This window comes from Giraffa tippelskirchi, chromosome 5 (genome assembly GCF_054371585.1).
Source record: "Giraffa tippelskirchi isolate mGirTip1 chromosome 5, T2T-mGirTip1v1.2.pri, whole genome shotgun sequence".
In the NCBI taxonomy this organism is placed as follows: domain Eukaryota; kingdom Metazoa; phylum Chordata; class Mammalia; order Artiodactyla; family Giraffidae; genus Giraffa; species Giraffa tippelskirchi.
This window is the reverse complement of record NC_137279.1, coordinates 158,308,383-158,333,555: the sequence shown is the minus strand read 5'-3', so window position 1 is coordinate 158,333,555 and position 25,173 is coordinate 158,308,383. Positions and strand designations below refer to the sequence as shown.

The 25,173-nt window shown below is 45.7% G+C and overlaps 1 protein-coding gene across 3 annotated transcripts in view; it reads right to left on the bottom strand.

The window, feature by feature from the left end:
• KANK4 (KN motif and ankyrin repeat domains 4) overlaps positions 1-25,173 on the bottom strand; it is a 124,458-nt gene that overhangs the window by 24,900 nt on the left and 74,385 nt on the right. For 2 of the 3 annotated variants that reach the window (XM_081486630.1, XM_081486629.1), the window contains exons 2-4: positions 15,101-15,335; positions 9,453-9,540; positions 868-2,808 (exon numbers count right to left, since the gene is read on the bottom strand). In XM_081486630.1, coding sequence (XP_081342756.1) covers positions 868-2,808; positions 9,453-9,468 — 1,957 coding nt within the window. In that variant the 5' untranslated portion in view covers positions 9,469-9,540; positions 15,101-15,335. Of the gene's footprint in view, positions 1-867; positions 2,809-9,452; positions 9,541-15,100; positions 15,336-25,173 lie in introns of those variants that run through there. The other variant, XM_081486632.1, reaches the window with a different exon arrangement.

Below are 25,173 nucleotides of genomic sequence, written 5' to 3'. Positions count from 1 at the left end.
TCACAGGCCCTTCCTGGCTCACAAGTCAGTTAGTTCATTCTTGTGATGTGGGGCAGGCATGGAAAACACGTGAGCAAGAGCACACATCTCATTTTGCTGTTCTCAAAGGTACATGGGGCAATTCACAAAGGCTAAGACTAGAACTAGCACCGAAATAATGAGAAAGCCAAATTGTGCTCTGCTGCAGGAAGCAGACTAACACGTTGCTGCCCGTTAAGCAAAGCAAAATATGGTTCCACTTAACAGGGAAGAGTGTGTGATCTGTTACAGGAAGAAGTGCTGCTCAGCCAAAGAGTCGACTTGCACATGTGAGTATGAAAGTCTCTCTTTCTCTCTCTCACACACACACACTGAAATTCAGTAAAATATTTCAGATCTCAATAGAATGTTCTTCCAAAACAAGGCTACAAAAAACCTCTAATGTGCAAGAACTAGTGATGACCACAGGAATGCAAGAGCCCAAGACATAGTTAAGGAAGGCAGAGGTTTAAAGCACTCACAGCCAGGGCCAGGACTGCCTGTACACAGTGCAAATGAGAATGAGGCACCCCTCTGAGCAGACACAGCTCTGAGGGCTTGGCAAGTGTGGGCTGAGTTTCAGCTCCCATTTATCCTCTGGTATCTTTGTGCCCTGTGCTATCTGAACAGCTGTACGTGGTGGCCCTGCAGTCAGTCCCAACATTAGAGCAAGGACAAGAGGAGGGGTACCAAGCCTCCACTGTTACAGAGATCAGTTTTTATTCCACTGGGCTCCCAGATGCGTTTAAATCTTTTTAAAAAACATATGCATGCAGTTAAAACCCTTTTTCCCCTTTGACTCCTCAAGTAAAGGAGAAATGGTTCCCAGTCTCAGGCACCAGTATTTACCCATCGGTGGGGAGGAGGAGGGGACTGGGGGCTCCTTCTGGGGTGGAGCCTGGGCCGAGTAGGCAGACAGAAGCAGGTTGAGGGAGCTCTGTAGCTGGCTGTGGATGCTGCTGAGCTTGGAGGCAGGCTGCTTGATGGCGCGGGCCAGCTCAGGGTACCCGTGTTCCAGGCAGCTCCACTGCTCCTGCAGAAGCTCTTGGATCTTCTTAACGTATTGCCCAATAGTGGCATCGGTGGGGGAGCTTGGTGGCCTTCCAGGGCGATCCTTCCCCGACAGCTCTGGACCAGCCTCCTCCCTCCCTGCTCGGGGAGCCTTTCTCTCACCACTCCCTAGAGATCTTCCTACTCCCTTGCCCAGACCCTTAATTCCCACCGAAGGACCTCCTGCCTGCTCAGAACCTCCTTCTTCGATCCTGAGCTCAGTAGAGAGGCAGCTGTGTAAAGAAGGCATGAGGACCGTCTCAGATCCCTGTGGCAGTGATGGCTGGGATGGTGACACAAGTCCTGCTGGGCTCCCATCCCCTCGTTTGTGACTCTCCTGCCCCCACAGGAGGCCATTCCCCTCTCCCCTGGCTCCCCAGCTTTCAGATCCCATGCTGCCCAGAAGGCTGACCCCAGTGCTCTTGTCACACGACTGTCTGGTCAAGAGCCCCTGCAGAGGGTCAGTGTTGACCATGGCATCAGTCTGGCCCTGAGCATCTTTGGTGCTCCCACCGCTAAGCTTTTCTACCAGTTGAGCTACAGTGCACTCTAGCTCTTGAATCCTCTGTCCCCTCGCCTTGATTTCCTCTTCCTGCCGCTGGAGGGCAGCTCTGACCTCGGCCAGTTCCTCAGTTCTTCCAGACAGTTCGCCTTCAAGGTCCGAGATCTGCTGCTTCAGGCTAGAGATGCTGCCAGGATCCAGGGAGGCAAGGCCCAGGCTTTCCTCCGTGACGCGGATCCCGATGCTTCTCACGTCCACCTCTACAGGTGGTGGTGGCGGGATTTCGCTGATGTTGAGCTCGATTTCTTCCAGGGGGAGCTCATTCTCAGGGATGGGTGACGGCAGAGGTGGGGGGCTTGGTGTTGGAGAGCTGGGGGTTGTGACCACCACCTGGACTTCTCTGCTTTCCCGTTGGTCTTCTGCATCCTCTAGAACCACAAGTGCATTCTGGGACGAGAAGGGTGGACTCGAGAAAGAGAGGTGATTTGGAGCCTCTTCTTCACTTTCTCGAGGCTCAGGCCCCTCCTGGATCAGTTCCGGAATCCCTGGCACTAGGTCTCCAGACTCTCTGACTTCCAATTGGGTTGCTGCTCGCGGCGTGGAGTTGGAAAAACCTGCAAATCCTTCCGCGGGGCCAAAGGCACCATCACAGACAACGCCTTCGCCCTGAAGTGGGGGGAGGGCAGTCGGAGTGGGGGGTCCTGAGTTTAGGCTTGGGTCCTCAGAGGCCCTGGTTTGCAGCAGCGTGGCCGGCATGCTGGATGCTCTCAGAAGCTGGGGCCGTCCACTCCCGGAGGTGAGTTCAGCCTCCCCGGGAGCAGCAGCAGCCTCCAGCTGTCTGGCCGCCTCCGTCAGCAGGGCCTTCCGGCGGTAGTTCACCTCACTGCCGCTGGCGGCTTGTGGGGCTTGGGGATGATCCCCGAGGGGCAGTGGCTGGGCTCGGGCCTCTGTCCCCAGCACTTTCCTCGACACCATGGGGGACCAGTTCGGGTAGGAAAGAACAGCATGAGGGCGAGCCCCGCTGTCGGGAAGGCTGAAGTTTCGGGGCAAGGTGCTGAACTTGGCCTGCTTGGCCCTTCTGTGGATAGGAATCCTTTTGATGGTGTTTCCCTTCTCGATGTCATCCACATACTTGAGGAAGTCCAGGTCCAGATGGAAGCCATATGGGGTCTCCACGGAGTAGGGGTGGCTCTTTGGAGGGTCTTTCTCTTCATCCCCCTGAGAGGACTGGTCTTTGGCTGGGAGACAGAAGACATAAAAAAAGAAGCACAAAGTTAGTAAGAAATGCAGGACAGTGAGACCTAATATGTGTGATTTTGACTTAATGCTCTCGCATGACTGTTCTCCTAAATGTTCCAGCCTCTGAATTATGCTGAGATGCTCACCTACTTTTGGTTGTGCTGAGAAACCCTGTTATTAAATCAGTGTGGACTTGGTCAATGTCTGCAACGAAATAGGTGGAGAGAATAGTTTCCAATCTGCACTATGTCATCTCAGTTATGACTGTGGAATTGGCCTGCAAATCAGAAAAATAAAATAGTCTCATACTGTTTTTCTGTGGTTTGAGTCATGTAATTGCTGAATTGAAGTAGCCAGGAATTTGCCAAATCAGGGTAGTAATTGGTAATTGTGAATATGGATGTTTTTGAAGGATGAGATACACAATTTTCCCAACATTAAAAAGAGAACCTTGCATTATTCAAATAGGTACTAGTAAATCTTGCTAAAGCCAGAAATATCAAGGAGTCATGCCTCCTACATTATTTAAGCTTCCTCTGATGGCTGAGCCTCTAGCTATGTGAAGCTCAGAAGGAGAGGGAACATATAGTTACACTCAGCCTATACTCTCTTCACCAGAAAACTGCATGGTGCTTAACAAACAAGTTTCACTTTCAAAAGCTTATGCCAGGTAAGGAAATATCACCTTTTTCACAAACTGGAAAAAAAGGTGGTGGCGGAATATGGGACAATTAATGTAAAAAGAGACTTTGGCAAACATCCTCCAAGAGGTGTGGGACTCATGATTTTTCAGGGCAGCCCAAAGTATCAGGGAATAGCACAATGAAAAAGTTCTCTATCATACCAAGGCACCACTGATCTTGACTCCAACAGAGGACGCTGAGAACAAGTCAGTTCTTTGATTATTTGAATCCATAGGGATTTGTTTCCAAGCAACCTCTTCCTCTGGAGAAGGAAATGGCAGCCTACTCCAGTGATCTTGCCTGGAGAATCCCAGGGACGGCAGAGTCTACTGGGCTGCCATCTATGGGGTCGCACAGAGTCGGACACGACTGAATCGACTTGGCAGCAGCAGCAACCCCTCCCTCAGGTTAAACAGTCTTTGTTATTTTGATATTCCTCAAGTGACACCCCTTATTATCTTTGTGACATTCTGCTGAACATCCTCTGGAAATGTTGAGCTCAGGAGAGAACATTATTAAAGAGCACAGAGGCCAAGAATATGGACCCTGGAGCCTGGTCTGTATCTCAGCTTTGTGACCTTGGGGAAATTACTTAGCCTCCCTACATCTTATCATTCATAATATGGCAATAATAATAGGGAAGATGAGATTGTGTGGACTGATTATAACGTGCTTAGAACAATGCCTATCACATGATATCAATCACATGATTGATAAACCTTCAATACACACTCAATATTGTAGTTACTATCTTTGTGGAAGCCCAAATCATAGAGAACTGAAGTCCTCTAGTGGAAGCTGATTTGCTGGGTACACAGGAGGGGATCCTCAAATTCTTTTGTATCTAACTGGTTGCTTGACTGTAAGAGTGATAGGCCCTGGGGGCAAAATGACAAAATAGCAGTAATTCAGTTCACTTACCTCAACCACTAATTTATTGAGCATCTGTGTTGGTTGCTAAGATAGATCCTAAGGACACTACAGATAAATAGGTATAGCACTGCCCTCAAAAATAGTATGGTCAAGTAGGAGAAACACCAACAAGTATGATGCAATGTGACAAGGATGGCAACAGATACATGCTCAAGGGTGTCTTCCTTCCTGACTTATTTTCCTAGTTTCTCCAGAATAACTTTCTTGGACTTAGAGGTTAATTCTGCCTTGGTTGGAGAGATGATTTCACAAGAGTGAAGCCATGTAACTGGGTATTAAATGAATAAACAGCAATTTGCCAGGAGAATAAGAGAGTGAAGGACATTGTGGCTGTATATTTCCAAGATGGCCATTATCAATTCCTACCTTCTGTAGACAAGCAAGGGAATCCCATATTAAGACGTGGCATCTATTTCTTCACCCTTTTGAATCTCAGCTGGACTGTGAATGCTTTGACCAAAAGAAAATGGCAGAAATGACACTGAGAGAATCCCAAGGCTAGCTCATAAGAAGTCTCTTAAGTGTCATGTGGGTCTCTTAGAATGCACATTCAGTGGGAAGCCAGATACCACATAAAGGGATCCAACATCCCTGAGACTGCCATGCTGTGACGAAGCCCAAGTAGCCCCATAGAGAGTTCATGTGGAGAGAGGGAGAGAGATGCCTAGCCAGCCTGAGCTGTTCCAGACATCCTAGCTCAGGTACCTGGTATAAGTAAAAGAACTTCCAGATGACTCCAGCCTCAGCCCCTCATCTGACTTCATTGACAGGAGGGACTCCAAGTGAGAACCATTCAGTTGAGCTTATGTTAATACTGCATGACTATTTTACTCCACTGAACTTTGGGGTGGTTAGTTATGCAGCAATAGATGGCCAGGACAGATCAGATATATGTCAGAAAATGAGCAAATGCATTGAGGTGTGAAAAGTGAAAGAAACTGAAGTCATTCAGTCGTGTCCAATTCTTTGCAACCCCATAGACTGTAGCCAACCAGGTTCCTCCATCCATGGGATTTTCCAGGCAAGAATACTGGAGTTGCCATTTCCTTCTCCAGGGGATCTTCCCAACCCAAAGATCGAACCCCAGTCTCCTGAATTGCAGGCATATGCTTTACCTTCTGAGCCACAAAGGAAGCCCCTTGTGTGAAAATCCACAGTAATTTAGGGTTCTGTAATTGCAGTCATATGGCTGGAACTTAAAATGTGGAAGAGAAGGGTGAAGAGTAGGAAAAGACAAAATTGGGAGGTCAGCAAGACCCAGATCAGGGAGCCACTTGTATGCTTGCCACCAAGCTTTGACTTTACTCTCTAGGCAGTGTGAGCCATCAAAGAGTTTTACAAGAGGGAGTGACTTGATCAAATGTGACTTAATGATCATTCTCACAGAGGATTAGAAGATGAACAAACCAGAAACCCAAGGGCCAGTTGGGAGACTGCTGTCATGATCCAGGTGAAACAAGCTAAGAGAATGAGAGAAGGGGCAGGTTCAAGAAGAGGTGCACGTGATGGCATTATCTGGGGCACATAGGATTGCTTTTTCCTTAAAGATGATGACATATTAGGGCTGAGCTCTTCCCACTTGCCTGTGTGATCTATCCTTCTGGCTAGTGTCACATGCTTGGGGCACAGGAACTGTGCTTATGGAAGTACAATTATCTCCAAAGAACTAAAGAAGTCAGGTAGACACACGAAGTCTGAACTCTTGAACACTGACACAGTCGACCCTACCAGCCTCAATGCTAAGTAAAATCTCAGGGCCTGTGGGTGATTAAGTCACAACAGGGAACAGAACAAAGCATTGGTGCTGATTTAGAGGGTTGGGTCCAAGTTGGGTTCCAGAGCTTCTGTGCAAATACCTGGACTCTAGGCAGAAAAGGAGTAAGCACTTCCCCAGCATCCAAAAAATTCCAACTAAGTTCCCATTCACCCACATAATTTTTTTTTTTTTTTTACCAACCTGCTTTTCCTCAAAGAGGCACTCTGGTAGTCTCAATAAATGACAGCAATTGCTCTCTGTTAGTTTCCCAGCTGCACTCTGCTATACTCTTAAGCCTACTGGTTAACTTAGCAGCCTCCTGGACTTCAGGAACAAGCCAAATCAGAAAGGAGGTATTTGTCTAAAGTTAAATAGGGAGCAGCTTTATGACCCAGAAGGCAAAGAACACTACAAAGGAGAGACTGCATTATTTATCTGCTTATTGCCTCAATTCGGTAGAAATGCAGTGATTTGCCCATCAGCCTCTGGGAGCAGGGCCAGAGCACAAATACAAAAAAGGCATCAAATGAGAGACAGCAGATTCAAAGGGAAAGTATTTCACAAGCGAGATTGAGGTGAACCAAAGAAGTCTGTAAGACTGAGTAGTTACCCCAATGATGGCTTTAATAGGTGCTTCCCAAGGTAGGGGTATATTTCTCTCTCTCTTTCATACACACACACACACACACACACACACACACACACACACACAAGCACACTGTGCTGCTGTGCCTGCCACCTACCACTCTGTGCTCCTTCTCTTCCTCCCAGTGCAAGAGGAATGTTGGACCTCGAATGAAAGATCTTGATCTGATACACTGGGAGATCTGTGTTCACATTAAGTTCTGCCCCTTTTAATTCTACCTGGTGATAGGTATGCAGGAGCTCAGAATTCCAGGCATTGGGCCAGGGCAAGAATTAATTAGGAGGGCTGTCTTCTTGAAATGAACTTCAGATCAGACACACCAACACACAGCCAAACTGGCTGGAGTTGAATCCTGCCTCTGTCATCTCCTACCTCTGTGACTCTGGGCAAATTACTTAAATTCCCTATGCTTCAATCTCTCCATTTGTAACGCAGCAATAACGACACCTAACTCAGAGCTGCTGTGATTGTAGGCACTGATGCAGCAGAGAACATGACACAGGTATTCAATAAAGGGGCCAAACAACAAGGATGAGCTGGTTCCAAATGGGGCAGTGGGTATTCACTGAGACTGGCTCTCTCTTGGAGTATTTAACTCTGTGTTAGGACGACAGCCTCAAGAGGGAGTGAGAGTCCAAGAAAACAACTCTGAAGAAACTGGGAAAATGAGTCAGGGGAGGAGGAAAAAGTAGGATATATGAGGCTCCAGTATTCTTGCCTGGAGAATTCCATGGACAGAGGAGCAGGGCGGGCTACAGTCCATGGGGTTGCAAAAGAGTCGGACACTACTGAGCAACTAAATGACAACAAATATGAGGCTCAGAGCCACCTAGAATTCCCTAGAGAGTCTTGGTCTGAAAGCACCCAGATCACTAAACCTTGGAAAGAAAACTGTAGACACAGTCATGTGCCTAAGAGTTACACACAGACACGAGAAAGGAGATTAGGAGACAAGGAAAGGAGGGAGGTGCCACAGTCATTGCCCTGAGGGACAAAGTGAAGTGCAGGGCAGGTAAGTGAATCCATTAGAGGCATTTAAAATGATGGGGAAAAGTCCAAAAGCCTAGACTCAGTTTCTGAAGGAAATGGGGAAAACAGAAGGGAGAGAGAAAATGGCCAAAACTACAACCGGAAAGAAGAGGACTTAAACAGGCCTCCTCAAAAGGCCAAGCCAGCGGGAACTATTTTCCCCTCTTCTGCCTTTATTTCGTGAGATGTGTGGGCCTGAAGGGAGGGGTGCCTTTCTTAGCTGGTTGTGGGTGATCACGTGGCAAGCAGCTGTGCTGAGGATGCTGAGCAGGGACAAATGAGGCAAGCAGAAATGACAGGCCCCCGGGGCATTAAGGGAATTAGCTGGTGTTCTGTGGGACCACTTCCAGGGATGCACTGAAAAGGCAGCTCTCTGGGGAGAGAGGCAGACTTTTGAAATAGATGGTAACTGCGTTTGGAAAGGAGGATAGGGCGGGGCTGGAGCTGCTATCCAGAATTTAAGCCCTGCACCAGTGAAGGGCCATCTAGGCTCTCCTGTTTCCTGTCGTTCAGTGATTTGGAAAAAAACATTTCATTAGAAGTCAGGGGATCGGGTTCTAGTCCATGACATTTGGCAAATTTCCTAGAGAGGGGAAAGGAAGAACATTTATTGAGACATTTGTTGGGCTAGATAATGATTACTCAACAACCTTACATGCATTATCTCATTCAGTCCTTTACCATCCCTGTGAAGTAGGTATCAGTGTCTGCTTATAGATGAGGTGTGGCAGACTATTAACAAAAATAGCCCCAATTATAACCCACCCTTGGTACTTCCCTCCCACACTGATCCCAGCTTGGCTTTGTGACTTGCTTTGGCCAGTGGGTCAACAGCAAATGTGACATATGCAGAGACTTGAAAGTTGCTTGCACACAGGGGTTTGTTTATTCTCACTGTGCTTGGAAACCCTGCTGTCAACAGGTGAACATACCTCAGCCAGCCTGCTGGACAACAAAAGAGACACGGCCAAATCATCACCAATGCCCCAGGTGATGTGGAGTCAACCACCAGCCATGTGAGTGTGGCCATTCTAAACCGCCAGGACAAGTCGCCCAGAAGACCATAGACACATAAACAAGTCCAACAGTGACCAGTCACGTTGGCCCAGCTCAGAATAAAGGCTCGGCCAACCCACAGAATCTTTTGAGAAATAATAAATACCTTTAAATTGATTTTTTTTTTTTTGAGTGGTTTGTTATGCATCAAAGCTAACTGATACATGAAGGAAGTGAGGCTCAGAGAAGAGAAATGCCTTGGAGGATCACTCAGGTAGGAATGTTGGCTCTTTTACCATATCATGCCTCATCTCTAAAATGAGGTTAATGAGGGAGGTCATCCTGCTCCCTACTTGATGCCAAGAAAGGATGAGAAACACTCCAAAAATTACACAAGTCAAGTATAAACATAAGGCTTCATTTTCATTCCCTACCACCTTCTCTTGTTCATGCCTGAAATACCTGGTTTGGGTCTCCCAGCACCGCCTATATGGGGAAGGTCTCCCATGTTTCCCCTAAGCTATCCAGGATTTATGGTAATCATCTCTTTCCAACCCACGTGCTCACTGTAGACCAGGGAATACAAAGGAGCCTGCCTACCATCTGTCTTCTCCATCTTAGGGATTGCTGACCACCAGTCTCTCAGGCACTCTTCATCCAGTAAGTCTGTAAAATTCGTTGGAGAGTTCTGAAAGGAAGAAGGAAGGAAAAGTGGAGATTCTCATTACAATTAGAATAAGTATAGAGGACCCCTCCTTACCTTTCTCCCGTGAGCTCATAGTCCTCCAAGGAGGGAGATTAAAAGCCTTTACACAATACCTAGAGTCCAATCTTGGGTGTGTCTTCATGGGATGTTAGCAATGGTTGACACCAAAGGAAGTCTCTGGTCCGTCTCCCTCACTGGGCAGATGAGGAAACTGGGCCTGGGGCTCCAATAAGCAGCTAGGTACGCTTTCCATAATATCAGGAGCCGAAATCTACTCACTTCCATCACAGAGAACGAATTTTAAACCATTTTGTGGAAAAGTTGGAGCCAGAGAACCTTCAAATGATCTGTGATATCCCAATCAGACTCAAGACAGAGATGAACTAACTGGAAGGACCGATGAGGAGCTGATAGTTCGGCGTGATTTCTAACCATGGGCAGAACAAGGAGGCATTCATTCGACCTAAGTGGCCGGAAGACATCGGTGACTATGCACACAGAATACTCTCCTGACTCTGAGTTAGAGTCCCTTGAGGTTTAATCATAAATTCTCCTCAAAGTTTCAATCCTTTTCCAGAACTATTTCTTCAAATGGTAAACAACCTGGCTCCTGCCCCCAGTACAATAAATCACCCAGGAAATTGGCTTTTTATGATTGTAACTCCACACACATCAGAATAATAAATAATCTGTGACACTTCAGCAGTGGAAGCAGGGTTGTTTTAGGAATTCCAATGTGCTTGACCACAACCTCTGGATCAGAAAAATGTACCAGGGATGAGGGAAAGGCTGGGGGGAATTGGAAGTAAGAGAAGGATGACAGGAAGCCCCCAGCAACCCGGGATAAAAAATGGGGAACAAACAAGCAAACTGGAGAAGAGGGCTGGGAAATATGAGGCCTGCCAAATTAAAGGAAATCTGAAGTCTGCCTGATGGAAAGTTTGGTGTACACTCTTTCTGTAAGCGAGGCTACTGTCACCAAAGCCATCACCCGCTCCTGTCTTGGTTCTCCCATAACCACAGTCCACTCAGCTGCCAGAGGGCCTCTGCCACTGCAGAGTGATGGAGCCTGGAAGGGCAGGCAGGGTTTCTATAGGCAGAGACACTCCTTACAGAAGGATCACAGAAACTAAACACGTCACTTACCTTGTGGCAACAAATACTTGAATTGGGGGACAGCATGGAGCTGAAGTAAAGAAATTAGGGAGAAGAAAGATAAATGTGGATGGTCCTGGAGGCTAAGCGTGGCCACTAAGGAGGCAGACAGTGGAAAGTCATGGAAGGTCTTAAGCAGGGGTGAGGGAGGGTCACCCTTGCTAGAAAGAGGAAGTTCTGAAACAACCTATGCATCTGTTAACAGATGAAGGGGTAAAGAAGCTGTGGTGTGTGTGTGTGTGTGTGTGTGTGTGTACAGGTATATGCACCCAGAGTGGAATATTATTTAGCCATAAATAGAAGGAAATCTTGCCATTTGTGATAACACAAACATGTACTGTATTTGTCTTTGACTTAGTCCACTGACCATAATGCCCTCAGGTACATATGAGGAGAGATACTGTACGGTATCACTTACACACAAAATTTCATTTAAAAAAAAAGAATTCATAGACATAGAGACTAGATTGGTGGCTGTCAGAGGCAGGGGTTGGGTGGGTGAGGGGTAGGCAAAATGAGTGAAGGGGCTCCAAAAATACAAACTTCCAGTTCTAAGATAAATAAGACCTGGGGATGTAATATACAGCATAGTGACTATAGTCAACAACACTGTATTATATTTTTTGAAAGTTGCTAAGAGAGTAGATCTTAGACGTTCTTATCACACACACAAAAAAAGTAACTAGGTGACATAATGATGTTAACTAAACTTACTGTGGTGGTCATTTCACGACATATACAAATATCAAATCATGCTGGACACCGTGTTAGATGTCAATTATACAACTACACAATGTTAGATGTCAATTATAATTCAATTGAAAAAAGAAAGCGAAGGTTCCTGGGCAGAGGACACTGATGTCCATCTCAGTGCCCCAGCTCTGCAGTCCACAGCCAGTGATGGGGACTCCCAGATACAGTGAGGTGGGGTGGGGCAGGAGAGGCCCAGCAGCTTCAAGGTGAAAACTGTGGAGGAACAGGGTGAGGACAAAACCCTATACATGGCCCCTTCATCATCACGGCCTCTTCTCTCCCTCTGTATCCCTCTTCCTCCCACCTCATAACATTACTGAGTAACAGGCAGAGCTCGGAGCACTTGGCATACTCGACTTACCTCATGCAAGCCTCAGCATAACCCCAAGAGGGTTATTATTGTCCCCATTTTCCAGATAAGGAGACTGAGGCTATCTATAGCCATACCACCCTGAACGCGCCTGATCTCGTTTGATCGCAGAAGCTAAGCAGGGTCGGTCCTGGTTAGTACTTGGATGAAAGACTGAGGCTGAGAGAGTTTAAAGGCCTGCCCCAAGTTACATAACAAGCCAGTGTTGGTGTAGGATTTGCTCTTAAGTCAAGTCGACTCCAAGCCTGTGCTGGGAACGAAAGTGATTGGTAAACATTTGTCCATTAATGTAAGCAAGCCTGATGACTGGTCCCTAGCTCTCTTTTGTGAGGGAAAACGCTCCTGACTCTGCTTCTTTGCTTCTCCCTCCGGTGCAGATGATGCATTTCTGGGCATGCACAAGGAGGACGGCTCCCTTTGTAGTCCTTCTGGCCAAGGGCGATCTGCTTCGCCGAGGCTGGACACCAAGTAACAAAGCTCCTCCTAATCAAGAGGGTGCAGGTGAACCTCCAGCTGCAGAAACTCATTGTCACCTAAGAGAGTTCAGTCACACCCACTGCCCTTGGCTAGAGTTACAATTCAGTCCTTCATATACCAGATCATAGAGCTTTAAATAACTTTGCAGCACACTTGGGGTCAAATTTCATTAAAAAAGAACTCTATAGAGACCTCTAATTGTTCTCTTAGACTTGAATTTTGCTAAAATTAATCATTCCAAGGCCAAGAGAAATTAAATGGAGCTGATACCCCGAAGAAAAGGGCCAAGCAAGCTTTCATTCTAAAGGGCTCTAAAGAAAAGGGGGGACTGTCATGTCCACGTCATGTCACTTCCAGCCCCACCCACCCCAGCCTTCTCCACCTTGGCCCAGAGTCCTTACTGTGGACGTCTCAGAATTTAGCTAAGGGAGTTTTCTTTGAGTGAGTGGATGTTTGATGTGGTTAGGGGAGTGGAATCAAAGACTAAATGCTATATCAACACACACTACTTTGTTTGCAATTAAACAGAATATGAAAAATAGCTTTATTGAACAGAATTCCCCTTTAAAATGGAATTTTGCAACCTCCTGGAGCATGTAATATTTTGACATAGAAGCAATTTATTACATGTTCTGTTAAGCTGTCTGCCCAGTGCTAGAACCTTGTAATATCTAGTTGTGTTATGTAACTTTTCATTTGTTTATGGCCTATCCCAGGATCAAGTATGCCCAGTTAGCTCCCAACCTCTCTCACGAGCTCATCATATTCTAGATGTTTTGAGTATATACAACTTTATCTTTTTCTAGTTTTTCTCCCCTATTAAGCCTGTGAAGGTCAGAACTCCTACACAATTCATTTCTGTAGACTCCCCCCTTCCATCCACCTCCATCCTAACGTGGCAGATCATCTCCAAGTTACAGATAAGGAACAAAGACACAAAAAAGCTATGTGGCCAATCCAAATTTATCCAGTTAATTAGGGGCAGGACTCCATTAGTCCACCCTGCCTCTCAAAGCCAATGTGCAGTGAAGAGATGAGGACTGAGGCTTTCAGTTCAAAATCAGCCAAAGAGGCAGTCACGGGCAGACAGCAGTGATGGCCCATGTGTAACTACCAGGCCACATTAGAAACGGTTCCAGCAGGGCCCATGCCCAGGAGCATGGATTTCCTTGGGTCAGCCCAACTCCAGCAGTATATCCCCACACCCTCTCCCTCTGCATTGATTCTTTTTAATGATACCATTTCTAACCTCAAATCCAAATACAAAGAAAGCTTCCTCTATTTAGCCCTGAAACTGAAACCTAGCTCTGTACTTGTGTTCCTTTCAAACGTCTCTTTATTCTGCAATAATAAAAACGCCATATTTCATCCCAGAACAGGCTGCATGCCAAAATAAATAGCACCTTGGATTTCCTTAAAAAGAAAACTTGGCTCAAAGCACAGCCTTACTGCCATGAGAATTCTTGGAGAATTCAACCTAACAAAGTCAAATATTTAGCAAGGTAGTGCACCAACAGCGATCTGTCAATCCCTGCACGACCTCTTACAGAGACAAAAACGCTCTTTCCAAAAGAGGAAAAAATATTACTTATACCTGGTACCGATCTCCCCAAATGATGAGAGCTTCCCACTTCCCCGCTCCAGGGCCCCACGCTTCCAAGTGGAAATGTCCCCTGTGCTAAGAATCCGGAGGCATCTGACAGAGCTGCTTAAGAGGGCTGAAGCCCAGGCACCCAGGGAGTGAGACGCACTCCTGGAAAAGCTTCCACCAACTGAGTTCTCCAGCGGGCTCACTTCCCACCGACCCAGGAAACAAAGAGATAACTCACGCTCAGTAAATAACACATTAACACAGCCTCATTAACACAATCTCATTAACTCCGTTCCCACATTTTTCTGCACGTGTCTGTCATTTTTGCCTGCATTGCAGCAGCTGAATCTGGAGCTTCATGAAGAAGAGAAAACTGTCAGGAGGGAAGCAGTGACCACAGTACCTTCTCTTGACATCCTCCCCCCGCCCCAGCCTAGAGCCAGAGAAGTCACTTCCTTCCCGGGGCTCTGCTGCTGGACCAGAGCCGATCGCTCTGAGTTCAGCACGGCAGCACTGGCTCCTTAGCTGTTAAAGATTTGGTCAGGTGATCTGTGACCTTGCTGGAAAAGCAAACACTGACTTCATTTTGGCTCTCGGGAAGAGGGGACTGGGGCCAGAAAGGAATTTGATGCTCAATAAGCTGATACTAGATCTTGCAGAAAGAGGGGAAAAGCACAGATCATTTGATTAGAAAGTTCATTCCCAGAGCTGCTAGCAGTTTAGAGGGATGCATCTAAAGATGCTGAAATGGTACACACCTTTCTCCCTGGACTCTCCCAAAACTAGGTGCTCAACTGGGACAGGAGTCATAATTAATTATGTTTTTCCTCCTCCCTCCCTGCAGCTGAGTGGCTCATTAATAAAATTGTTCCTAATGAGAACACAGCATCCTAAAGAGCTGAAACCCCTCCAGTGGTGCATCTCTTTCTTCCAGGCTCTGTCTTAGAAACTTCCTCCCCCGCCCACCCACCTCCTGGATCCCACTGCGGAGCAAGGCTTCTGTGAGCAATCCCCAGACTGCTCACTGCCCCCATCAATCAGCGACTGGAAGTCTATGGGGCAGAGCTGGAAGAAACAATGACCAGTGAGCTCCTGGGGCCCGACAGGCAGCCTCCGCTTCCTGCCGCTCTACGAATCTGTTGCCCCAGCACCGATATGCACCCAATTCTGGCAGAAAGAGAAAGGTAAAGAAGTACCTTCTGTAAGGATCCAGCTCCAGGCAGGGCTTCCAACTGTAGCAGACCAGTGACTTCAGAGGGGCGGGTTCAGGAGCCGGGGAGAAGGCAGCTGTGCAAGAGCAAGGTCTCAGGGTGTCCCAGGCAGGCGCCGTGAAGAGGCTCTGCCAGCCCACTGCAGCCGCAGCTCTCTGGAGCAGAGGCAGGTGTGAGGTGCAGGCACAGAAGCTCTGCAAGTCTAGCACCACCGCTGGACCTGAAGGAGATGCAGGAGGGTGGGTGCAGGAAAGCATCCGGGCTCTCGTATACAGTCTCAGCAAAAGGATTGAGGACCTTATCCCCTTGACCTTCCGTGGCTCTAGCCAAAGGAGGCTGTCCTCGGAAATGAAGCCCCGTCAGAAAGACATGTCGAAACAGCTCTGACCTTTGCAGACACTGCCTGTCAAGATGTGTTCTCAGAGGCCAGGGCAGATTCCTGTCTAACCTACACTGAAACTGATGCCAGAGCTGAGTGTCACCCTGAAGTGCTGACTGCATCCAGCCCAGGACACTGAGAAAACACTTCACCTCCAGCTTAAGGCAGCCGGGTAGGGCTGAGCGTTCCCACTGGACAGGTGAAGAAAGTGAGAGACAGTGACTTCCCTTGGCTCACCCACGAGTGAATCTGGATTAAAATGATGATTCCTGGGATAGAATTCTGTGTTTTTCCCACTACACTGGATCACACTTCTTACTTTCCTTGGAAGACTCTAGAGCATCTTGCTCAAGGCAGAGGTTAACAAACTTACTGAAGGGCATGGGACGATGTGATGCACGAGGCTAGGAAACGCCAACATTCACTTGTTTCAACTGTTAAACGTATTTAACTAGCATGCAGACCAAACCATCAAAACTAAAAAATAAATCAGAATACACTTTGCGGTTATACGAAAAAATATACAGAGGCGCAAACTGTCTCTCTGAAAGCTTTTAAATGAGCATCAACCATCCTCTCAGAATTGGCTAGAGAAAGGCCAGAAGCATAACACATTTCACCAGGAAGCTGAGTTAAAAAGAGCTCTCCATTCATCAGGTCCCGTGACTTTCTAGCCACCCACTCAGCCTCTCTGATGTTTCTGTGTGACAGAGGTAAGCCCTCCCATTTTCCTCTCCCAAGATAAATTCTTCCTTATTCAGGACAAAATGGTGAGAGGCTTACTCGCAGAACTGAGCCTTTCTTGAAACAACCAACATTCTTTTGGGAACACTGGCCAGTTTCCATCTGTCCCCTCCAGCTCTGTTCAGCATCCCCCCGCCCCTCCAAGTGCTGTAGCGAGCCTTCCTGTTTCCACTGCTCCTGTCAGCCCTCGACTGCCGCAGCTCTCACCTGAATTCTAATTGCTGCCTCTGTGTCTGTCTCCCAGACCAGCATCATGAGCTCGACATTCCATAAAGGTTGTCAAACTGAACTTAGCCACTATACCAATGGCTATAAACACAGGTGACCTCTTCAGATACTCCCTTAGGTACCAAGAAAGCACCTCTCCTTTCCAACAGGTGCCAGCCCTCTCATCAGACTGGGAAAAAAAAAAAAAAAACAAACAGCAGAATGAGGGAAGGAAATAGTAGCCCCTATAGCAGTGCCACAGATCAGCTTGGCTCAGGTGCCAGGACAGCAGAGTCACAGGAAAATACATACATGCACACACACACACACCTCGAACCAAGTCTCCCTCCTTCAGATCTCTTCCTGAAGACAGGTAGCACTTTCAGTTTTCTGACCTCCACACGAGGTACTGGTTCAGGCACGGTGCTGACTGCCTATGTCTCTAAGAAGAGAGGAGATTCTTCTGTCTTTTCTGTCTTTTGCCCTTACCCGGTACACAGAATTTACTCCATGGCCAAGCATAGAGGTGAGCAGAAACAGGAATCTTATCCTTGTCTTCCAGATGAGAAAACAAAGTTGGTTCCCATAGTTACAAAGCTAAGAAAAGGCAAAGCCTCAATTCAAACCCAGATGTTCTGTCTTCTACTCTAATACTCTCTCCTCTAAACCACACAGCCTGAACGGGGCATGCAGGTGAATTCAGGAGACACAGGACTCTAGGATGTAAGCCTCAATGCTAGTGCTCTCAAGGCAGAAGGTGATCTCACATTTAGGGAAGATCTTCATGGGAAAAGCCAACAACTTTGGAGAGGAAGCCTGAGCTTTCTCTCCATAGCCTCTGGCCCTTACCCATGTTGGGATACTGGCATGTCTCTACCCCTACACCTCACTCAGACACATATCTTAAGACTAGTAGCCAATTTCATGTTACCACCAAGCTACCCAGAAAATTCCCCTGGACCAGACACACTTATCCAAGAAAACCTTTCCATCAGGAATCATTTGTCTGGGGGGAGGTTTGACTCCTTTTGCAATTTAGAAACCTCCATATTCTATAGCCCGGGTCCCTTTTGCTCCACGATGAAGAAAGGGTAGGCATCTAAGTCAGACAAGATGGCACCAGACAAGAGGGAAAAGAGGTGGAACTATCTGAAGAATGTGCCTTTTATCTAAGCGGTTCCTTAGGCTTTTGCACTTTGCCCAGAGAGGTCAGCTATTTGGCAGTCTGTGCGATTACACAGGGCTGGGGAGCAGCACACTGCTTAGGGACACACGCTACTGAAACAGGCTCAGAGCAGACTGGTTACAGCCATTCTGACGGAACACAATTTCACTGGACGCGGAAAGAAATCACTCGTGGGAGACCGGTGGGTGTAGCAGTCCAGTGGGAATGAGCTGTTCAAATGACTGACCCTTTAAGGCAGATGAAAATTTCTCAGGGAGGAAACAGGGCCAGCTGCAGGGAGTGAGGAGGCTGCAGTAAACAGTGCTCCTTGGAGAAAAAGAAAGGCATCAGGGTCCCAGGGAAAAGACCTCTACTCCTCACCCCTCCCCTCACTGAGACCCTTTCAGAACACTCTTAGCCTCTGACTCAAACACACTGTAAAATCGAGACTCCAATAGGCAAGTGAGGAAGGGGCACAAGCAACCAATTCAGGAAAGGATAAATACCGGTGTTTACTATTAGAAAAATGTTTAACCACATGAATTAATCATCAAAAAGATGCCAGAGAAACATCAGAACGGCATACTATTTATCTACCCTACACTGTGCCGGGCACTCTAGGTCCATTTCGAAACCAGCCAATTTAACTCCCACAATGACCTTATACGTAGTACTGGTTATTTCCATTATTTGAGGACAAAGCTGAGGCTTAGAGCAGTTGCCCAGATACTGAGACTATCAGCGCCAAGATTCGAATCCAGGTATCATTTTGCTTGTAACCACAGTATGACACAGACTCTCTCACAAGTTAGAAAAACAAGTTTTTTTTTAATGAGAGGTCCTCAGTGTTGAGAAGAGTGTGATAAAGGCACACTCTCCTCCCCTTCCCAGAAGATGGCAGCAGAGTCAGGGCAGCTGCAGCTCACACAGGGGCAGGCCTCTCCCAGCACCCAGCTTGTGCGCAACTGCTCTGGCTTAGCCTGTGCATGCGCACAGGCAACTGCAAAATCAAACACAACAAAATGAAACAATGAAGTAAGAAGATGAAAAAGGTCCCAGTGACCTGCAATTTCTTTTGTTGGTCTAAAAAAGTCATCACTATTATGACGTATTCTTGGAAAACAATAAATTACTGGGGTTGGGGGGTGGTAGTGGGAAATCACCATCATCCCCCCATCTTGATACAACTCATTTCATGTCCATCTATTTTGCATATTTTAACATAATTGAAGAACAATTTCTATGGTGGCTAAGAGTCTGGACTCCAAGCCAAGAAGCCATGACTAGAATCCCAGCTCTGCTAATGACTGTGTAACCTTGGACAAATTACTTAAATTCTCTGTGTCTTCCCTGGAGAAGGAAATGCAACCCACTCCAATATTCTTGCCTGGAGAATCCCATGGACAGAGGAGCCTGGCAGGCTACAGTCCATGGGGTTGCAGGAGTCAGACACGACTTAGTAACTAAACTACTAACTACTACTCTGTGCCTTAGCCGCCTCACTTGTAAAATAGGGATAGTGACACACTGTACACATCATGGATCTGTCAGGAGAATTAAATAAGATGACAATACTGGTCAACAATTTAGAGGTTGTTATATAGTCTGTGTTTAATAAATAATAAATATATTATCTATTAACATAATGATACAAATTTAATTATGAATTTGATTTTGTATTTAAAATTTTATCATGTAACATTTAGAAAATACAGTGATACCTGATTTATAGTGATTACTGTAAATAGCTGTGCAAGATTCCATGGACTTGGGCCTTATTTTCCAAACCCACTTCCTCCTAGAGATCATTTCATCTCTAAGTTTAACCCTCCCTGCAATGCTACCCAGATCAGCCAGCCTGTCAGACAGGCCTACGGGCAGGTCTCCAGGGAATACCCCAATTTCAGGTGCTGGAACCCAGCTGGCACATGTGGTGATGAATGATTAAGAGCAAGGATTTCAAGGTAAGATATACCAGGTTCAAATTCTGATTGCGTGACCTTGAACAAATTTCCTTATTCAAGAAGAGCCCAGTTCAGTACACAGCTGGGAGAACGGCATGAGATAAGGTATATTTAAGTGCTTTTACCAATGCTCAGGATTTAGTGAATACTCAGTAAATGTTAGCGATGATTACCTTTTAAAACCCACAGTGTTTTAAGCAAGGAAAGGCCAGGAATTGCGTTTATTTTATTTATCTCCCTATTCCTAACAGCTGGCACGGTAGGAACACAACAAAAATGTGTTGAATTAATGAATAAATAAACAGATTAATGGATACATCATAGAGACTGCCCAAGCTGGAAAGGATTTTTTAATAGCTTTATTTAGATATAATCTACATACCATGCAATTTACCCATAAAAATTATACAATAGCTGCAGCATACTCAGAGTTGTGGAAACATTGCCACAACCTAATTTTTTTAATTGTGGTAAAATATTGTTGTTTAGTAGTTAAGTCGTGTCTGACTCTTTTGGAACCCCATAGACTATAGTCCACCAGGCTCCTCTGTTCATGGAATTATCCAGGCAAGAATACTGGAGTGGGTTGCAATTTCCTTCTCCAGGGGATCTTTTTGATTCAGGGTTCGAACCCACGTCTCCTGCTTTGGCAAGTGGATTCTTTACCACTGAGCCACTAGGGAAGCCCATGGTAAAATATGTTGTGTGTGTGTGCTTAGTCACTCAGTTGTGTCCGACTCTCTGTGACACCACAGACTATACAGTCCATGGAATTCTCTAGGCCAGAAAACTGGAGTGGGTAGCCTTTCTCTTCTCCAGGGGATCTTCTCAACCCAGGGATCCAACCCAGGTCTCCCACATTACAGACGGATTCTTTACCAGCTGAGCCACAAGGGAAGCCCAAGAATACAGGAGTGGATAGCCTATCCCTTCTCCAGCAGATCTTTCTGACCCAGGAATCGAACTGGGGTCTCCTGCATTGCAGACAGATTCTTTACCAACTGAGCTATCAGGGAAGCCCAAAATATGTTAATCAGTTCAGTTCAGTCGCTCAGTTGTGTCTGACTCTTTGCAATCCCATGAATTGCAGCACGCCAGGCCTCTCTGTCCATCACCAACTCCCGGAGTCTACCCAAACCCACGTCCATCGAGTCGGTGATGCCATCCAACCATCTCATCCTCTGTCGTCCCCTTCTCCTCCTGCCCCCAATCCTACCCAGCATTAGGGTCTTTTCCAATGAGTCAACCCTTCGCGTGAGGTGGCCAAAGTTTTGGAGTCTCAGCTTCAACATCAGTCCTTCCAATGAACACCCAGGATTGATCTCCTTTAGGATGGATTGGTTGGATCTCCTTGCAGTCCAAGGGACTCTCAAGAGTCTTCTCCAACACCACAGTTCAAAAGCATCAATTCTTTGGTGCTCAGCTTTCTTCACCGTCCAACTCTCACATCCATACATGACCACTGGAAAAACTATAGCCTTGACTAGACAGACTTTTGTTGGCAAAGTAATGTCTCTGCTTTTAAATATGCCATCTAGGTTGGCCATAACCTTCCTTCCAAGGAGTAAGCGTCTTTTAATTTCATGGCTGCAATCACCATCGGCAGTGATTTTGGAGCCCAAAAAAATAAAGTCTGACACTGTTTCCACTGTTTCTCCATCTATTTCCCATGAAGTGATGGGACCGGATGCCATGATCTTAGTTTTCTGAATGTTGAGCTTTAAGCCAACTTTTTCACTCTCCCCTTTCACTTTCATCAAGAGGCTTTTTAGTTCTTCTTCACTTTCTGCCATAAGGGTGGTGTCATCCGCATATCTGAGGTTATTGATATTTCTCCCGGCAATCTTGATTCCAGCTTGTGTTTAATACATACCATAAAATTTACTATTTTAACCATCTGTAAATTTAGAATTCAGTGGCATTCACAATGTTCTGTAATCATCACTACTATCTATAACCCAAACTTTTTCATCATCTCCAACATGAACTCTATAACCTATTAAATAATAACTCCCCATTACCTCTTGCTCCCAGCCCTGATAAGACGTATTCTACTTTCTGTCTCTATAAACTTACCTACACTAGGTACCTTCTGTAAGTGGAATTATGTAATATTTGTCCTTCTATATCTGGCTTATTTCATTTAGCATGTTTTCAAGGCCCTTCCAAGTTGCAGCATACATCAAAATTTCATGTCTTTTGATGATTGAGTAATATTCCATCATATGTACATACCACATCTTGTTTATCCATTCATCTATCAGTTGACACTTGCGTTGTTTCCATCTTTTGGCTATTGTGAGTAATGTTGCTGTGAACACTGGTGTGCAAGTATTTGTTCAAATTCCTGCTTTCATTTATTTTGTATATCTACCTAGGAATGAAATTGCTGTGTTATATGTTAATGCTATGTCTAAATTTTTAGTAACTGCCAAAGTATTTCCAAAACAGCTATATCATTTTACATTCCCACCAGCAACACATAAAGGCTCCAGTTTCTCCATATCTTCACCAACATGTTTTTTTTTTTCAACTAAAGAAAATCATTATAGGGATCCTAGTAAGGATAGGAGGTGTGTAGTGTTAACTCATTGTGGTTTTGATTTGTATTTCCCTAATGACTAATGATTATTGAGCATCTTTTCATGTGCTTATTGACCATCGGTATATCTTCGTTGGAGAAATGTCTATTCAAGTCCTTTGTCCATTTTTTAATTGGGTTGTTTTGTTGTCAGAGTTCTTTATCACATGTCTGGTAATAGGTTAATATCACTAATATCATTAACCCATTATCAGATATGTGATTTGCAAATATTTTCTTCCATTCTGTAGGATGTCTTTTTGCTTTCTTGACAGTGTTTTTTGATGCACAAAGGTTATGAAATCCAATTTATCTTATTGTTTTTTGTTGCCTGTGCTTTGGTATCATATCCAGGAAATTATTGCCAAATTCACTGCCATAGAAATTTTCCTCAATGTTTTTTTCTAAGAGCTATATAGTTTTAGCTATTAAGTTTAGGATTTTGAACCATTTTGAGATCATTTTGAACCATTTTGAGGCTTAAGATAAAGGTTTCATTCTTAGGAATGTGAATATTCCAATATTCCCAGAACTCATTATTGAAAAGTCCACAATCAAATTTTAGAACATTTTCATTACCCTCAAAGGAAATTTCATATGTGGGATTTCATTTTTATAAGGAATTAGGAACATAATGAATTATTAAGAATTAATAAACCTTGGCGTTCATACATGAGCATTAGTTTATTAGAAGAGTTTACTGATAATATTAATTTTATGTTCTACAAAAAAGTATGACCTCCATCCATCAGTAAACAATACTGCAGAACTAGGTGTACGCGTGCAGGCAAAGAGCTGGAAATTCTGCAATTTTCAGGAAGGGTGCTTTGTTATTACTGCAAAAGATATTTGCCGTGTTTTTTTGGGTTACCCAGCACCATGTGAACACCCTTCCTATGTCTGGGTTATTTCCTTCCTTAGGAGTTCCACGTCTTCAAGGTAGAACACAGAATGTACAGTGCCAGCTTCTTTTACAGCTAGGACCCTGTGGTGGGACCTGCACTCAACACGCAGAGGCACCCAGGCCAGGCCTCAGCTTGGAAGAAAGTGCCCTGGAAAATCAAGGGCTGAAGGCAAGCAGTTCTGGGGAGGGTGGTGGAGTGACTTGACATCCTCTAATAAATTCCTCTTTGATGTAAACTTGCTAGAATCAGTTCTGTTGTTTGCAACTGTGACCCTTGACTGCTACAATGAGGCATCAGTGTTGGCTGGCGTTTTAATTGTTCTTTCCATTAATTTACATTACTTGGAGAATTACTCTACAGATTTCCTGCTGATTGTTTTGTCCTCAGGATTTACTGCATGACCATGTAGATGATATTTCTCTTCCCCTTTGTCCTTTATTACCAAATTCTTTATCACCCAAAAGTGAGAATCAGTGGGCTCAGTGGGCCACAAGGTTTTTCGCTTGGCCAAACTGGGCCACAGTCCAAAGAGCTTGGAACCACAACTGGGAGTAAATCAAGGAATTCAGCCTCATCTCCTCCCTCCTGGGTCACTTCAGTGAAAGCATCATAAGAGTAAGCACATGTACACCCTCTGCAGTGAGGTGCCCCTGAACTACCCTCTTTGGGCAGCCCCCACTCCCAGCATCATGGTCTTGATCAGGGTCCAGCAGAAGACTTCATAGGCATCAGCCTGGCTTCAGAACACGGCTGCAGGTGCAGACACTTTAGGGCTCATGTGGGCTGCGGCATCTGCCTTCTGGGTTGGGAGGAAGATTTTTCTTGGCACAAGGAAGTCGGTTAAACAAAACTGAACCTGATAAGTCATCTCCAGATACCTGGGTGAAGCCAGTGATGTTTCCAAACTTTTCAGGCAAGTTGGAAGGCTTTTTATTATTATTTCACAAGATCCCACCTGGCCCTCTAGCTAACAGAGTTGAAAAAGGAGCGGGCACCTGTGATGTGGGTCAAACAAGGGTGATGAGCCTTCAACCTCAGTAGCATGTGGCTGAAGACAGGCTGGGCATCATTAAAGATGAACCAGAGAGAGGCAGTGAGAGAAGAAGGGCTCGAGAAACTTCTATCGACCTCAACTTTCCTTGGTGATTGGTTCATTGCCAGTGTGCCACATGGCAATACAAAAGAAGGTTATACGCTATTCTGGTTTAGGTTTTGTTTTGATGTGTTTTGTTTTAAAGTCACTAAGGAAAGTGTTTCCAGAACTGACATCCCATGTTTGTATCACCCCATAGCAGCTCAAAGGTGTCACAAAATGGTTACACATTGGGAGTATATGAGAGGTAGACTTTCTTTTTTTTTAATTAGTTTATTTTTTATTTTCTAACTTTACAATATTGTATTTGTTTTGCCATACATTGACATGAATCCACCATGGGTGTACATGTTTTCCCCTTCCAGAACCCCCCTTCCACCTCCCTCCCCATCCCATCCCTCTGGGTCATCCCAGTGCACCAGCCCCGAGCACCCTGTATCATGCATCGAACCTGGACTGGCGATTCGTTTCACATATGATAATTTACATGCTTCCATGCCATTCTCCCATATCATCCTGTCCTCGCCCTCTCCCATAGAGTCCATAATACTGTTCTATTTATCTGTGTCTCGAGAGGTAGACTTTCGTTGAAAGTGAAAATGTTAGTCGTTTAGTTGTGTCCGACTCTTTGAGACCCCATGGACTGTAGTCCACCAGGCTCCTCTGTCCATGGAATTCTCTAGGCAAGAATACTGGAGTGGGTTGCTATTCCCTTCTCCAGGGGATCCTCCCAACCCAGGGATTGAGTGTGGGTTTCCTGCATTGCAGGTGAATTCTTTACCATCTGAGCCACCAGGGAAGCCCAGACTTCCATTCAATTCAGTTCAGTTCAGTCTCTCAGTCGTGTCCAACTCTTTGCAACCCCATGGACTGCAACATGCCAGGCCTCCCTGTCCATCACCAACTCCCGGAATTTACTCAAACTCATGTCCATTGAGTCAGTGATGCCATCCAACGACCTCATCCTCTATCATTCCCTTCTCCTCCCACCTTCAATCTTTCCCAGCATCAGGGTCTTTT